At 45.5% G+C, this 17878-nt stretch overlaps 1 protein-coding gene across 5 annotated transcripts in view; it reads left to right on the top strand.

Moving 5' to 3' along the window:
* Positions 1 to 17878, top strand: part of TRMT2A (tRNA methyltransferase 2 homolog A) — a 43316-nt gene that overhangs the window by 348 nt on the left and 25090 nt on the right. For 2 of the 5 annotated variants that reach the window (XM_033955419.1, XM_033955417.1), the window contains exons 1-3: positions 98 to 234; positions 4440 to 5069; positions 8275 to 8383. In XM_033955419.1, the coding sequence (XP_033811310.1) occupies positions 233 to 234; positions 4440 to 5069; positions 8275 to 8383 (741 nt within the window). In that variant the 5' untranslated portion in view covers positions 98 to 232. Of the gene's footprint in view, positions 1 to 97; positions 333 to 4439; positions 5070 to 8274; positions 8384 to 17878 lie in introns of those variants that run through there. The other 3 variants (XM_033955420.1, XM_033955422.1, XM_033955421.1) reach the window with 3 other exon arrangements.

Below are 17878 nucleotides of genomic sequence, written 5' to 3'. Positions count from 1 at the left end.
TTCACCTCGTTCTCCAGCTCCCGTCAGCCTTTGCTCGCTGCTCCCGCTCAAGATGGCAGCTCAAGCCTGACTTGGAAATAAATTGCATTTATAGAACATGTTATACGTTCAAATTAAACTTGTCACTGTATCTTTTATTTAGTTGCCCCATGGTTTGAAAACAACTTTTTTTTTAAGTTTGTATAATTGCTGTTGCATTTTAACTTCCGGTCATGCTGCTCCTTGTCCGGTGATGTAAGTAAGATGGCTGCCTCCTGTTGAAAGAAGTTGGAGTGGTTTGAGTAAGGGAAGGTGTGGAAATTCTAGAGGCTTCGTGCCAGCGTGTCGTGGGGGTTAGTCAGATCTTTTCTTATTGCCTGTACAGTATTTGGAATTTCCATATTATTGCATGCGTATCAGATTCCCTAATAGTGTGTTTAAAGCATGAAGAGGTTTCCCCTCTGCTGTCAAAGATATTGCTACATGCTTGTGAAACTCCCTAAGGGAATAAGGGGGAATCCCTTTTGCTATTCGTGACCAGCTGGATAGTTGGGTAGAACTAGTGCATTTGTATAGGTAGACTGAATAGAGATAAAGATTTTTGGGATTAATATTCGATCCTAAACGAAATGGTGTAATGATTGAATAAATCTACGGTAGAGATTTTTTTTTTTTTTAAATGTGGAAGCTTAGATCGCCAAAACAATAGATAACCTTTCAATTTCTACTCCCATCTCTTTCAGGTTGGCTCCCCTCTCCAATTTTTTGTCCCTCCTCCACCCCCCCCCCCCAACTTTCTCTGGAGGCTTGTTTGTGGTGCCCTCTTTTGAGCAATTATTATGTGGTTTTTTTTTCTTGTACCACATAGATTACAGTATATTTTAAATGCATAGTGCTCTCTGTCTTGTAAGTGTAGAGTGGGATTTTGGGCAGCACACAGCTCAAACTTATCAAGATCTGTATAGTACAAGTATTAAACAATTAGTTATGAAGGTATTATTATGTCAGTTACCCAAATTAAAGGGAATGAATAACAAAGAGACTGAGTGACAAATGTTTGAAACTTCAATATTCAAGAAACATGCACCAGCAAAAACTATACTATATATCGCATGTACTTTGCGTCACTGGTAATATGCTCAGAGAAACCTATGTTGGTTTGTTTATTTATTTATATCCCACCTTTGTCCAAGGTGGGTTACAAAATTACATACATATACATCAACAACAAATAAACAACACAAGTTACAAATAAAAATTAAATAGGTGACCAGCACCCCAACTTCATCCTAAACTCAGAAATCAGGCTTCATATTTCATCTCAAACACCGTACTGGGCCAACAATGAAACTAAGAAGTCTCGCTAGCTCACATACAGAGACGAAGACTAAATTTCTCAAGAGCCCGCAGTCAACAACCAGAGCTAATCATGGTTGTTAGACCGTTACCAGGGCTATCATCGAATGTTGTCTTATTTTCTCTGTGAGCCTTTTTGTTGGTTATATAAAATAGATACTTTAATTCTTTCTTTAATTTAAATGCTTGATTTTACGTTTTATTAGGTTCTTATTCTACTAATTATGCTGTAAACGTGTGGTACTTAGCTCAAGTTTAAGAGCAGACAAACGCCCACACCCGGTTCCTTGGAATCTTTGTTGGCCCAGTACGGTGTTTGAGTACGGTCACTACTACTTTTTGATTGAGAGTTTATTTCATATTTCATCTGACAGAAAAGATAACGTTTAAGTAATCACTTAAAATTCTGCAAATTCTGTTGTTGGTGTATATATAAAGGGAGTCTATTCCATTCTCTTGGGCCAACACAACAGAATAAACTATCCCTAGACACTTTCAATCTAAGGTCTTTGACAGATGGAATTTGCAATTATACAAGTCCTGCAGACCGAAGTCGATGACTCGGAACATATGGCAGAATGCTCTTGATCAAACATTTCGGGGTCAGATTGTGCAAACACATATAAACTGTTAATATCAGCTTATAACGTATCCTATAGGTCAATTTTAACCAATACAGACTTACGTAGCATTCAAACACATGTTCCCATCTCCCCAACCTAAACAATGTTCTAATTACTGAATTTTGTGCAACCTGGAAAGCACATAAAGGTTGGCACACCCAGAAGCACCAAATTACAGTAATCAAGGCCAGAGAGAACAATTGCAAAAAGGTTTTAAACGTACAATTAGACAAATAAGATCTAAGACCACACATCATGCTGAGTTTGAAAAATACATTCTGTACTATTGCCTGCACTTGCTCCCTAAAACAAAGTCCCGAGTCCATAAGGACTCCCAAATACTTTACCTCCTGCATTATCGGTATAGTTTCATCCAATAACTCAGGAGCAAGTGGGATGTCAGAGCCCAGCGACCTCCCAATACACATCACTTTCGTCTTTTGGATGCTCAGCTTTAGTCTATTGCAGTACACTCAGCTCTTTATCTCTGCAACAACCATTTGCATCCGTGATATTGCTGGATCAAAATTACCATCAACAGAGAAAAAGAATTGAATGTCATCAGTGTAAAGTCTGTAAGAGACTTCAAGACCCAACAGCAGCTTACAAAGTGGCGTAAGATACAGATTAAATAATGCTTCCGTCAGCGCAGACCCCTGCGGAACTATTGTCCAGACCGCCCTGCAACAGGATACTCGTCTATCAACCAGGACTTCCTGCTGCCTCCCACTCAAGAAAGATTCAAACCAGGACAGCACTATTCCACCTTCCACATAGCTCTTCAATCTATCTAGCATTATTGTGTGGTCGAGAATATCAAATGCTGTGGAACATCCAAAATTGCCATCAAATATGCCTTCCCATTTCCAATCCACTCCACATCTCATCCAGCATCAACACCAACAAGGTCTCTGTGCTGTGATGTTTCCGAAAAGCATATTGATGGTCATCAAGAATACAATGCTTCTGAAAGTACCGATCAAACTGTGAATATATCAGCTTTTCCAGTATTTTCGTCAATGCAGGCAAAGATGCCACTGGGTGAAAATTACTAATTTCTGTGACTCCCAGTTTTTATCTTTTATCAGTGGACTAATTGTCGCTATTTTTAATGAGTCAGGGACCTCACCCTCTATCAGCATTAGATTTATTATTTTTGTGATTACCAAGACACTTCAAAACATCTGCAGAGCAGATGTCTCCTGAAGATTGGGTGGGCCTACAAGAACATAAGGCCTCAGCCACATCCGATTCGTCCACTACCTCAAACATATCCCACAAACCAACCACTCCATAATCCATGTGCAAATCCCCATCTGCACATGGAATCGTTTGCATGATCAGCGCAACCTTTGACAAAAAATAAAGGTTAAGCTCATCTGCCGAAAAAGGACAGGGGGGACTTTCGGACGTCCTGCTATAGCATAGCTTCCTCACCAACCGAAATAGTGCAGTGAATAAACCATAAATAAACTATCTACCCTTCGTTGGAAAAAGTGCTTCTTTGATAATTGTTCTCACGTAACTGCAATGTATACCAAGTTCTCACTTCGTCCGACTGATCCTTGCGTCCGACTGATCATGCTCACACCTTCTTAATTCTTTAAGACGCTCCTTCAGATCTGCTGTCAACCAATGCTGGTTCATGAGACTGTGATGTGAGTTATGCTCACTAGTTCACTAACAATGACACAGCAGCTAGTGAGCATGACTCACGTCACGGTCTCATGAACCATCATAGGTTTCTCTGATCACATTACCAGTGACGCAAAGTGTGTGTGTTTCGGGGGGGGTGGAGACTGTACTGGGAAAAGGGTCAGGGGCTACACTTAGAATTAATGGGAACTATCACTAGCTCCTAGGTCTTTAAATGAAAAACATTGTTCTATAGTATTTATTTATTTAGGCATGTAGTTAGTCTGGATCTTCATATACTGTTTCCTCAGCAGTAGCAAGGTGTACTTGGTTGGGTTACTAGCCATCCCTCCCCCTTCCTCATCTAGGCTTGATACCCAGTGTGCTCAGATGCACAGCTGACTTAAGTCTAAGTAAGTAAATAGTTTTAAGAAGTTATTTGTAAGTATAGTAACTCCTTGCTCCAAAAAGATCATAAGGAATACCAGTGGGAGAAGCAAGGTGGGAGTTCTAGTCATAATTCCAGCTTTTCTTCCTTAATATTGTAATTGACAACTACTATATTGATCAGAAAGGCATTTGGGTTTTCAGTGCAGTTATATTCTCTGATTCCATAAATAATATAAATTGAGAGTTTCTGGAAACAGGTTTGGAATCTTTGTTGGTCACAGTACCTATAAAGATATTATAGTATCTTGCCATTGATCGTGACATGGGTTGACTTTTGGCTTTACAAACAGAAAGGCATGCCCTAAACATAACTTATGGATGAACTTTTGAGCATTTGTTTTTCTAACAAAATAGATATAGTTGTACAAATGATTCTAACAAGATAAATGTTTTCAGGGTTGAAAATATGGAAGAAGATTCTCCTAGTAACAGTGTGTATGTTCCTGAGGAAACAGTGAACTCTCCTGGAAAAAAAAGCACTGGCAAAGGAAACAAAGAGGATGCTGGAGGTGGTGGTAATGACATAGAGACTGCTATTGATTGTACCAGTGTGTATAGATACATCAAGGAAGACATGTTCACATCAGAGATCTTCAAAGTTGAAATCCAGAACCTTCCTAAATATATTGGGTTTAATGATGTAAAGAAGTTTCTTGCAAAATATGGGCTTAATCCTCATAAGGTAAAACTATTTGGAAGGCAGACATTTGCATTTGTGACATTTAAAAGTGAGGAGGAGAGGGACAAAGCCATGAAAGTCCTCCATGGGGTGATGTGGAAGAACCGAAACCTGAGTGTTAGGCTAGCAAAACCAAAGGCTGATCCTATTGTGAAAAAAAGGAAAAAGGAAGGCAACGACATGGACCAGACAGAACCCAAGCGTCCAGCTTTGGCTAAAGAATGTGAGGGGGAGCCCCTCAGTAAGCAAATAGCAGATGTGGTGACCCCTTTGTGGAATTCCTCTTATGAAGAACAGCTGAAGATGAAGGAACAGGAGTGTGAGCAAGTCCTGCAGAAACTGACAAAGTAATTTTTTGGATTTGTTTGTCTACTGGAGGTTTAACTGTAATTACATGTTATAATTTAATGTTTGTTTGTTTTCCCATTTTTATGAATATGAGATTACAATATTTCTTTTTACTACTTAAAGTCAAAGTATTGAGAACTTGGGCTAGAAATGTATGCCAGGTCTTTCTCTAACCCTCACCCCCTTTTATCAAACTGCAAAAGAGGTTTTTTTTAATCGCAGACCATTGCAGTAAAAGCTTAGATGCTCATAGGAATTCTATGAGCGTTGGAGCTTTTACTGCAGTGGCCGGCAATAAAAAACCCTAATGCGTCTTGATAAAAGGAGGCCTAAATGTGTCAAAGCAGATGGCAGTCTAGCTGACAAAATATGAGATAATTTAAATTGTTGATATAATAACCGTTTGAATAAGGGACTGAAATATTGAAATGCAGATTACTTAAATACAATTAGTAGTTTCTCTTAGAAAGTTTGCATAGCTGTTATGTGGGTAAATGGTTAAAGCACATAAACACCTATTTCAAAAAGTTGCTATTTACACGTGACTGACGGTATGGAAAAGAATGTGTGTCCAATTTTGCAGCCTCAGTATATGCATAGTATACTTAAAAATGGCTTTTATGCCTTTTTTTAAAGCTGACTGTTCATTTTGGAGTTGTGGATTTCATGTGTGATTGAGAGAGCAATTGTGCATACCTATGAAGTGTTTAAAACCACTTCAAAAATTAAAACTAAAAAAAAGTTTTTTTGATTTCTTAGTTGGCCCTTCTGAAGTTTGATTTATAAATATTCAAACCTTAGGTAATGTTGCTCTGTTATGAATTTGCTTCTTGCTAACATGGCTGTTTCCACTGAAAATGCCAGCAGCTTCATGTTCAGAAAACCTTTTGTAAACTACAAAGAATTGTACACATCAACTGGCCCAATTTCAAGGAGGGTCCCCACTCAACATCTTCTAAAAACATGGCCCAAATAAAGGGGCCCCTAACTATGGACCTAGTTGAGACCATGCCCCAAAACTTGGATATCTTCATTAGAGGTCCCAGTCAATTTCTGAGATGGTTGCGTGGGGAGCCCTGGACCACTTGACATGGAATGACCCACATCCCAATTAATGACTCGATGCCCCAAGCAAAATTGGGCTTCTAATGTTTTACTTTTTGGTTTGGCAAGGTTTTTGCTCTATATTCATATTTCACTTGCATTATGTAGAACCCCAGCTTAGAATTTGCCAGAATCAGATTATTGCATGTGACTACTTTCAGGAGTGTTTGCATTTTTTTTACCTTTTTCCCCTGTTCAGACTGAATTGTTTTTATATAAATATCTATATCTGAGATATAGCCTTAACACACAATCTATTTTAATTATTATAAAATACATTCTTTAGGGAAACAATTTTTGTAATATAGTACCTCTACTGAAGAGCATTACAGACTTTGTACCTCCACTGGCGGGCATTTCAGCTCAGCTGGATTTTCAGTCTGATACTTGAAATGTCTAATAGCTGTTGACTCAAAAATACTTTCTGTCCCTAATTTTTGTCTTTAGCAAAACCCACAATTGCAAACCACCCCACTTTAGAGTGTCCAGTATAGGGAAGAGGTCTAAAGGGTCTTCAAAACCCACTTGATGAGACCCTAATTTCGTAATTACAAAACTTAAAGGGTTAAAGGGTGATGATATCAATCCTTGGCCCTATTTTCACTTCCTCCTTGATGTATTGCTGATCACTTAGGGCTCTTTTTACTAAGGTGCGCTAGCGTTTTTAGCGCACGCATGAAATTACCACACAGTACGCTTCTAGAATAACGCCAGCTCAATGCTGGCGTTAAGGTCTAGCGCACGCTATTCCGCGCGTTATGGTCCTAATGCACCTTAGTAAAAGGAGCCCTTATTGTTGTTTTCTAGTTATGTAAACCAATTTAAATAAAACATTACAACAGAAAGTATTTTCACTTATCTTTTTAATTTGCAGAATCACTAGCCTGCAGGCCGAAGTAGAAACTTCTACCATGGCTTAATAAAAGAGGGCCAAAGTAATTTGACTCTTAATTACAGCATTTTTGTTTTTCTTTGTTTGATGTTTGGTTCTTTTGCTCTTATATATAATGTGTGTTTCAAATTTAAGTAAACACCAAAAAGTCCAATAGGACAGAGAACCCATGGGTATAAAACAGTACAAAAGGAAGTGGGAACGGATAATGAACACTCCACTGAAGATCACTGATGTAAAACCAACTTGTTTATTTCATAAAAGGACACGAGCAGAAGCTGTGGACCCGACACAGCACTGTGTTTCGGTATCTGAGGAATGCCTGCATCAGGGGTCGCTGTGATGTATATGTTCACAGATGACAGGTCTGGGATAAAACAAAGCTCGGTCCAAATAATATGCCAAAAGTAACCAAAAACACTGAAAAGCTATGCGGGCGTTCCTCAGATGCCGAAACACAGTGCTGTGTCGGGTCCACAGCTTCTGCTTGTGTCCTTTATGAAATAAACAAGTTGGTTTTACATCAGTGATCTTCAGTGGAGTGTTAATTGTCCGTTCCCACTTCCTTTTGTACTGTTTCAAATTTAAGACATAGAGCGACTCACAAATTTTAGATTAGATGAATGTGTATCATTTTTCTGCTTGTAATTTGAACTCCATAAGGACATCACACAAGACTGCAGACTCTACACCAGGGCTGCCCAAGTCCGGTCCTCGAGATCTACTGGCAGGCCAGGTTTTCGGGATATCCGCAATGAATATGCATGAGAGAAATTTGCCTGCACTGCTTTCTTGGTATGCAAATCTCTCTCATGCATGTTCATTGTGGATATCCTGAAAACCTGGCCTGCCAGTAGATCTCAAGGACCGGACTTGGGCAGCCCTGCTCTACACTGTGTGATGTCCCTATGGAGTTCAAATTACAAGCAAAAAAAATGATACACACTAATCTAATCTAAAATTTGTGAGTTGCTCTGTCTTAAATTAGAATCTGGAAAATAGAGGGTAGGATCATAAAACAGGCCCATGTTAGTTCTAAAATTTTGTGAAAATATATAAGAAATAAAATATGGGACCAAAAAAGGAGCCCTAACAGAAGCCAAGAAGGAATCAAATTGATATTTTGAAAAAACAAACTAGTAAAGCCACTTTTTCTTGAAACGTAATTTATGCTACGAGACTAACTGATGCACTTTTGGATTTTACAGGGAAATAGGAAATAATAACAAAGCTCTTCTGCCCTGGTTGTTCATGCAAAAGCAGAAATATAATAAAGTCTGCTGTCCGCTGGAAGGAGTGAAGCCTTCACCAGTACAGGTAGTATACATTGACTATGAGGTTCCCAGGCTTTAATGTGTTGTATTGAACAGTATTCAAATGTTTTCAATAATCAAACATTCACCCTATTTTACACATAACATTTGAAGAATGTATTGCTAAAATCAATAGAAAAAATTGTCTTATTTTGGATATTTTTTTCAAGGCCAAATCCTAGTAAGCATTCTATATTACTCAGGTCAGATCCTTAGCTAAGTAAAATCAGAACTGAAAGTTTTGTTGTTGCTTATTGATGGAAAGCCGAGAGCCTGAGGCTGTTTCCTCGGTCGCAACTGCAGTGATGCTTCAACTGTATTCTTATGTCTGATATAACAACAGATGACCATGAACATTTCCAATGGTTCTGTGATAAAGCAAAGCAATTTTGAAAAGAATGCTAGTTCTCATTTAAAGTCTAATAACCCAAATATTTGGTCTTGAGACCTTGGTTAATGTATGAACAAGAGAGTGGAAAATCAATCTAGACTGTTCTCTGCTCTAGTCTAGTCCATGCTCACTCCTCTCCTGCTTTTGGGGAAGGGAGAGGCTGGAGCAGAACATTGCTGCTGCTCTGGAGTCTGAAAGAAATGGTAGAAATGTATTTCACGTCCATCTCCAAGAACTTAAATCCTGCCTTAAGGTCTCCATACCTCTCTCTCCCTCCTCATGATCTGTCACTTTGGCCTCCAGCGATTGGACTCATTCCCTGAGACCTAGGAATTGATAGACAATTAAACACTTAGGGCTCCTTTTACTAAGATGCGCTAGCGTTTTTAGCGCACGCAGGAAATTACTGCGCGCTACGCTTCTAGAACTAACATTACATTACTACTTAAAGTATTGAGAACTTGGGCTAGAAATGTATGCCAGGTCTTTCTCTAACCCTCACCCCCCTTTTATCAAACTGCAAAAGGTTTTTTTTTTAAAAACCGCAGACCATTGCAGTAAAAGCTTAGATGGTCATAGGAATTCTATGAGCGTTGGAGCTTTTACTGCAGTGGCTGGCGATAAGGTCTAGCGCACGCTATTCTGAGCGTTAAAGCCCTAGCGCACCTTAGTAAAAGGAGCCCTTAGCACTTTATGCAAAAGACTGTGTGGCAGCAGCCAAAAAAGCAAACAGGGTGCTAGGAATTATTAGGAACGGGATGGTAAATAAGACCAAGAATATTATAATACTTTTGTATCGCTCCATGGTCCAATTTCACCTTGAGTATTGCATTCAGTTCTGGTTGCCATATCTCAAAAAAGATTTAGCAGAACAAGGTTCAAAGAAGAGTGACTAAGATGATAAAGGGGATGGAACTCCTCTCGTATGAAGAAAGGCTAAAGGGGTTAGGGCATTTTTCTGATTAGCTCCAAATGTTTGGAATGTACTACCCTTAAATTAGGGCCTCTTTTATTAAGGCGCACTAACCGATTTAGCGCATGCTAAAGATTAGCACGCGCTAAATGCTAAGGCATCCATTATATTCTATGGGCGCCTTAGCATTTAGCATGTGCTAAATCAGTTAATAAAAGGATTTAGAGCAGAAGTAAATTATAAAAATTTTAAAAGACTATAAAAAATATTTTTTTAAGATGGTGTTTGAAGTTGAAAATTGAAGAATGATTCAAGGGAATGTCGGCATAAATCTCTCATAAATAAGGGAAAATGTTGTATATTAGTCTTGGTTATACCTTAAGAATATTGACAAGTAATAGAATGAATGGATTTCTGGATGAATGCTTATCTGTCTAGATATGGTTAGGTCTTTTCTGTTATTTTAATGGAGTTCCTTTACTTTTAAACTTTTTTTTTTTTTTTGAGGGGGTTGTGCTGGGTTTTTTTGGGGGGGAAACTGTAAACTGCCCTGATCCAATAAGGCTGGGCGGTATATCAAGCTTTTAAATAAAATTAAAATATAAATAAATAAATTGTTACAAGTGAATCGTTTTTTACTCTTATCAAAAATTACAAGGAATAGTGGATACTCAATGAAATTACATGGAAATGCTTTTAAAACCAATAGGAAAAATATTTTTTCACTGAAAGAATAGTTAAGTTTTGGAACTCGTTGCCAGAGCATATGATAACAGCGGTTAATATAGCTGGGTTTAAAAAAGGTTTGGACTAATTTTGGAGGAAAAGTCCATAGTCTGCTATTGAGACAGACATGGTGGAAACCACTGCTTGCCCTGGGATTGGAATCATGTAATGTTGCTACTATTTGAGTTTCTGCCAGATACTTGTGACCTGGATTGGCTTTTGTGGAGACAGGATACTGGGCTAGCGATTTACAATACACTGAATAGTAAAAAGGTACTCTTAAGTATTTCCCCTATTTCCCCTGACAGGCTAACAATCTAACTGTGGTACCTGGGGCAATGGAGGGATTAAGTGACTTGCCTAGAGTCAAAAAGAGCAGGTTGGGATCAAACTCACAACCTCAGGGTGCTGAGGTAGCAGTTCTAATCACTAGGCCACACTTCTCCAATTAACATGCTTAGAGTAGTGTACACAGTTTATTTATTTATTTATCCCAGGACAAGCAGGCATGATATTCTCACATGTGGGTGACGTCATCTACGGAGCCCCAGCGCGGACAGCTTTTCAAGCAAACTTGCTAGAAGTTTCAAGTTTGCACACTGCACCACGCATGTGCATGCCTTCTGCCCACTAGAGGGCGCATCCCACCTCGTGGTCCTCAGTTCAATTTTTTCCGCGGAGCAAGAAAGCCCTGTGGATCTGAGCTCCAGTGTTTTGCCTTCTAGCTGCCGCGTTTAGTTTGTTCTTTCATCGAATTAGTTCGCGGTGCTGCTTTCTTTTCTTTAAAAAAAAAAAATATTTTGTTTTTCGTTGGGCTCCGGGGGCTCCCGGAAGCCGTGGCCGCGGGACGTCGGTCGTTCCCGGCCTTCTTCTTTTTCTTCGTTGATGTCCCGTCCTGTTACGGGATTCAAAAAGTGCAGCCGGTGTGAGAGGTTACTTTCCATCACTGACCCTCACCGGTGGTGCATTGTCTGTCTTGGGCCCGAACATCCGACAGCGTCGTGTGATTGCTGTGCTACTTTCCAAAACAGGGCCCTCCGTCGCCGTAAGGCCAGAATGGCTGAATTGTTCGCCGTCGACGCGCCGCCTAAGGCCTCGACGTCGGCCTCGGCTTCGGCCCCAGCCTTGACCTCGGCCTCGGCGTCCTCGGGGGCCTCGGCTTCGCCTCGGCCCTCGTCTTCGAAGGCGTCGTCAGCGAAGCCAGCTTCGGGTAAGTCCTCTGTTCCATCCCCTTCAGCAAAGAAGCCATCCTCGACTCAGGCCAAGGCGGGTGGGTCGACCCCGGCCCCGCATCGGACCTCGACTTCGCACACCCCGAGGGAATACTCGAGACCGAGGTCGCCCTCCAGGGAGTGTGCCCCGGACTCGGAACTCCCCACCTTCGTGGGGATTCCGGCCTTCCAGGATCTCCTCCGAGCCCTGATCTCATCGGAGCTGTCGGGAGCCCTGGAAGTGTTGCAACGTGCTGCGGTTCCGGCGGCCTCGACCTCGGCCGGGGCGCCTTCGGTCTCGGAGGCCCCGGCCTCGGCTCCCTCGACCTCGGGAGCCCCGGCCTCGGCGACCTCGGTCTCGGGTACTGTGGCCCCGTTCACCTCGGTCTCGGCCCCGCCCCTGACCTCGACCTCGGGGGAACCTCCTGAGCGGAGTGTAAGGCCCAAAGAAAAGTTGCGCAGAGTGCGCCGTCTTTCCTCCTCTTCCTCCGGGTCTTCCCGGGACGCCTCGCCCTCGACGCGACCTCGGACGAGGCGCCGATCGAGGAAGTCTAAGCGGGCCCGAGGCTCGCCTCGGCGCGATCGTTCCTCGTCGTTCGGGGGCGAGGCGCTGCAGGTGTCGGAGTTGCGCCTCGACAACCCGAGGCTCCTCCGCTCACCTCGTGGGAAGTCTTCCCGTGCCGCCTCGCCGAGGAAATGGGAGAGTGTCCCACGGACCCCGGGGTCCTCGCCCAAGGGTTCTGCGAGGAGGATAATTTCCCCTTCCCCCTCGAGGGCCTTGGAGAGGGGATCCTGGGATTCGGGATCTGTTAGGGATCCTCATTATTCTCATGAGGCCTCCCCCCTCTCCTCGGTGGGGCGGTCGAGAACCCCGTCTCCCCAGGCTAGGCCGTCCTCATTTTCATCCTTTGTTCAGGACATGGCCCAAGCCCTGGGGATTGACCTGATGGTAGGTTCTCGGTATTCCAAAGAATTTTTGGAGGAACAGGACCTTCCCACTCCTCCTAGAGAGGTGCCTAGACTCCCTCTCAACAGTGTCCTTCTGCAGACCTGGCTGAAGAACTTGTCAAACCCTCTTACAGTCACGTCTGTGCCTTCAAAAATGGAATCGAAGTATAGGACGATTCCCCCTAAAGGGTTCGATAAGGCGCAGCTCTCCCACCAGTCTCTTCTGGTGGAGTCTGCTCTTAAAAAATCACAGCCCTCACGGGTTTCTGCGGCGGTTCCACCCGGCAGGGAGGGGCGGACCCTGGACAAGTTTGGCCGTCGCCTCTATTCAAATTCCCTGATGGCCACCAGGGTTCTAAATTACGCCTTCACCTTTTCCTCCTATTTGCGTGGTATGGTGAAGGACCTTCCTCAATATCGAAACTCGTTACCGGACTCCCAAAGAGCAGGATTCGATAAGTTTATGTCCAACCTGTCTCAATTGCGGTTGTACCTATTCCATGCAGTGTACGACGCCTTTGAGCTGGTTTCGAGGGTGTCGGCCTTCGCAGTGGCCATGCGCCGCTTGGCCTGGCTTCGCACCCTCGACATGGACCCAAACCTGCAGGAACGTCTTGCAGACTTGCCTTGTGTGGGGTCCGAGTTATTTGACGAGTCATTGGATGCGGCGACCAAGCGGTTGTCGGAGCAGGAGCGCTCTTTAGCATCCCTGGTCCGCCCCAAGCCTAGGCCCCCGCCGCAGAAACCTTTCCGGCCTCCGCCGCGCCGATACCCTCAGAAGTCGACCCCGGCTTTCTCGAGACCGCCTCCGAGACGTCCGTCTCAGCGAGGCAGAGGGGGACAAACCCAAGCCCCGGCGCAGGGCCCTTCTAAGCCCGCGCCTTCCTTTTGACGGGCTGAGCGGACGGGGCGGGTTCCCCTCCGCACTTTCACAGCAACCCCTTCCTATTGGGGGGCGTCTTCGGTCCTTCCGGGAGGCATGGACCGGGATTACCTCAGACGCTTGGGTGCTCCGGATCGTCTCCGAGGGCTACTCGCTCAACTTTGTGTCCTCGCCGCCGGACAGTCCCCCAAGTTTAGTCTCTTGCAACCGTTCGCAGCTACCGACCCTTCTGACCGAAGCCAAAGCCCTCTTGAAGCTTCGGGCGGTCGAACCGGTCCCCAAGGACCAGTGGGGTACGGGGTTTTACTCCCGTTACTTTTTGGTCCCAAAAAAGACCGGGGACCTGCGCCCCATACTGGACCTCAGGAAGCTCAACAAATTCCTGGTCCGGGAGAAGTTTCGAATGCTATCTTTCCCGGTTTTGTATCCTCTCTTGGAGGACGGGGACTGGATGTGCTCCCTCGACTTGAAGGAAGCATATACCCATGTTCCGGTGCACCCCGCCTGCCGAAGATTTTTACGATTCCAGGTGGGGGACCTCCACCTCCAGTACAGGGTACTGCCCTTCGGCCTGGCCGCGTCCCCACGAGTATTCACGAAGTGCATGGTGGTGGTTGCGGCAGCCCTGAGGTCTCGTGGACTCCATGTGTTCCCTTACCTGGACGATTGGCTCATCAAAGCCCCGACCAGGGAGGGGGTTATCTCAGCGACCCGACAGTCTATTGCCTTCCTGCAAACTCTCGGGTTCGAGATAAACTTTCCAAAGTCTCAGTTGAGGCCGGCTCAGTCTCTTCAATTCATAGGTGCGGTGCTGGACACGGTGCGCCGGCGCTCCTACCTTCCGACCCAGCGGTTGGAAGCCTTGGTACGGATGGGCCGCCAGGTCTCTCAACTATCGATGGTGTCGGCCAAGCGCATGATGATGCTGCTCGGCCATATGGCCTCGACGGTACACGTCACGCCGTTTGCGAGGCTACATCTGAGGATCCCTCAGTGGACCCTCGCATCCCAGTGGCGTCAGGAGTGCGATCCGGTGTCTCGCCTCATTTCGGTGACTCCGCTTTTGCGGAAATCGCTGCGTTGGTGGACAGACTCTTCAAATCTGTCCATGGGGCTACTGTTTCGCACTCCTCCTTTTCGCAAGGTCCTGACCACGGACTCCTCGGAGTACGCGTGGGGAGCCCACCTCGACGGTCTTCGCACGCAGGGCCTGTGGTCGGCAGAAGACCGTCGGTGTCATATCAACGTGCTAGAGCTGCGGGCCATCTTCCTAGCACTTCGAGCCTTCGTTCACATATTGCAGGACCAGGTGGTCCTCGTCCGCACGGACAATCAGGTGGCAATGTACTATGTGAACAAGCAGGGGGGAACGGGGTCTTGGCCCCTCTGTTCCGAGGCTCTTCGCCTTTGGGAGTGGGCGGTCTCCCGGAACATCTTCCTCCGGGCGGTCTACATCCAAGGAGAACTGAATTGTCTGGCGGACAAACTCAGTCGACTTCTGCAACTGCACGAGTGGACTCTACACTCAGCAGTTCTGCGCGAGGTTTTCGCTCGCTGGGGAACGCCACAGGTGGATCTGTTTGCCTCTCCGGAGACACACAAACTACCACTGTATTGTTCTCGGATGTACTCGCGGGATCGTCTGGAAGCGGATGCCTTCCTCCTCGATTGGGAAGGGAGGTTCCTGTATGCATTTCCCCCTTTCCCTCTGATCATGCGAACGTTAGTACATCTAAAATCGTCCACGGCCACGATGATTCTCATAGCACCTCGGTGGCCGCGTCAGCACTGGTTCTCCCTGCTACTTCAGCTCAGTGCCAGGGAGCCTCTTCCTCTGCCTGTCTTTCCTTCTCTGCTGTCTCAGAGTCAAGGATCCATGTTACATCCCAATCTGCAGTCATTGCACCTGACAGCTTGGTTTCTTGTTCCCTGACTCCTCCGGATCTGTCTCAATCGGTGAGGGAGGTGTTGGAAGCCTCCCGCAAGATCTCGACGAGGCTTTGCTATTCGCAGAAATGGACCAGGTTTTCCACCTGGTGCTCGTCTTTTCACCTGGATCCGGTATCGGTTCCGGTATCCTCGGTTTTGGACTATTTATTCCATTTGTCGCGCTCTGGCTTGAAAACCACTTCGGTGCGTGTTCATCTTAGTGCGATTTCTGCTTTCCACCAACATCTGGATGGACGCCCTCTGTCACTCCATCCCTTGGTGACACGCTTCATGAAAGGGTTACTCAGGGTTTGTCCCCCTCTTAAGCCTCCTTCTGTCGTGTGGAATTTGAATGTGGTTTTAGCTCAACTGATGAAACCCCCTTTTGAGCCACTCAACAAGTCCCTCTTGAAATTTCTGACTTGGAAGGTGGTGTTTCTGATTGCCCTCACCTCCGCTAGGCGGATTGGGGAGTTGCAAGCCTTGGTTGCGGATCCCCCTTTCACCGTCTTCCATCATGACAAGGTGGTTCTCCGCACCCATCCTAAGTTTGTCCCTAAGGTTGTTTCTGATTTCCACCTCAATCAGTCCATTGTCCTTCCTGTGTTCTTTCCTAAGCCCCACTCCCATCCTGGCGAGGCGGCGCTTCACACGCTTGACTGTAAGAGGGCGTTGGCGTATTACCTTCAACGCACCAGGTCTCATCGGAAGGTTCCTCAATTGTTTTTGTCCTTCGATCCCAATCGATTAGGGCATCCAGTTTCCAAGCGCACTCTGTCTAACTGGTTGGCTGCTTGCATTTCCTTTTGCTATGCTCAGGCTGGCCTTCCTCCCCCGGGTCGAGTCACGGGGCACAAGGTCCGAGCGATGGCAGCTTCGATAGCTTTCCTCCGATCCACTCCGATGGAGGACATATGTAAGGCTGCCACTTGGTCTTCGGTTCATACATTCACCTCTCATTACTGTCTGGACACTTTATCCAGGAGTGACGGCCGGTTTGGCCAGTCAGTTTTGCAAAATCTGTTTTCCTAAATTGCCATCCTCCCACCTGCCCTTTTTTTGGTTGGCTTGGAGGTCACCCACATGTGAGAATATCATGCCTGCTTGTCCTGGGATAAAGCACAGTTACTTACCGTAACAGGTGTTATCCAGGGACAGCAGGCATATATTCTCACAACCCGCCCGCCTCCCCGGGGATGGCTTCTATGCTAGTTATGGAACTGAGGACCACGAGGTGGGATGCGCCCTCTAGTGGGCAGAAGGCATGCACATGCGTGGTGCAGTGTGCAAACTTGAAACTTCTAGCAAGTTTGCTTGAAAAGCTGTCCGCGCTGGGGCTCCGTAGATGATGTCACCCACATGTGAGAATATATGCCTGCTGTCCCTGGATAACACCTGTTACGGTAAGTAACTGTGCTTTATGTGCTCAGAATGGTTTACATGAATTTGTTCAGGTACTCAAGCATTTTTCCCTGTCTGTCCTGGTGGGCTCACAATCTACCGCATTTTTCGCTTCATAAGACTGTGTGTCTTTTTCCACCCAAAAGTGGGTGGAAATCTCGGTGCATCTTATGAAGCAAAGATGCAAAATCTGTATCCCCTGTACATCTGCAAAACCTCTGCCACCCCCCACGCCACAGCACCTTTTAACCACCGCAGCCGGACCATCTTTTTAAAACAAGTCGTCGTTGCCGCCGTACATTTTTCAAGCAGCCTGGTAGTCCAGTGTATATCACTCCCTTGACGGATCCTTACTATTTACGGGCAGCAGGAGCACGGCTGTCAGGACCAAGCTTTACATGCTCCCGCTTGGGCCCGTGCCACTTTTTAAATGGCTGGCGGCAGTTCTCGTGGGACTCGCGAGAACTGCTGGCAACTATTCAGAAAGCGACACAGGCCCATGCAGGAGCATGCAAAGCTTGGTCCTGATGTCCGTGCTCCTGACTCGTGCATCTGCTGCCCAGAAATAATAAGGAGCCATTGAGGGAGGTGTGCGGTTTAAAAAAAAAAAAGGCACCGGGGGGTATGATTAAAAAGGTACAAAGGGGGTTATGATTAAAAAGATACAAGGGTGGGTATGATTAAAGGTATGGGGGATGATTAAAAAGGTACTGGGGGGGCATGTGGGGGATGAGGGATGATTTAAGGCAGTGGTTCCCAACCCTGTCCTGGAGGACCACCAGGTCAGTCAGGTTTTCAGGATAGCCCTAATGAATATGCATGGAGCAGATCTCCATGCCTGGCACCTCCATTATATGCAGATCTCTCTCATGCATATTCATTAGGGCTATCCTGAAAACATGAATGGCCTGGTGGTCCTCCAAGAGAGGGTGGGGAACCACTGATTTAAGGTACTGGGGGGTATGTGGGGGGTATGGGGCCTGCCCACCTGTCACTAGGCCTGCCTGCCTGTCTTTAGGCCACTAGGCCTGCTTGCCTGCCTGTCACTAGGCCTGCCTGCTCTGTGCTTTGTCCTTGCCTGCCCTGTCCCAGCCTAC

The sequence above is a fragment of the Geotrypetes seraphini genome, chromosome 8, assembly GCF_902459505.1.
Source record: "Geotrypetes seraphini chromosome 8, aGeoSer1.1, whole genome shotgun sequence".
Classification (NCBI taxonomy): Eukaryota; Metazoa; Chordata; class Amphibia; order Gymnophiona; family Dermophiidae; genus Geotrypetes; species Geotrypetes seraphini.
Note: the sequence above shows the minus strand (reverse complement) of the source record. Positions and strands in the feature narration are given on the sequence as shown.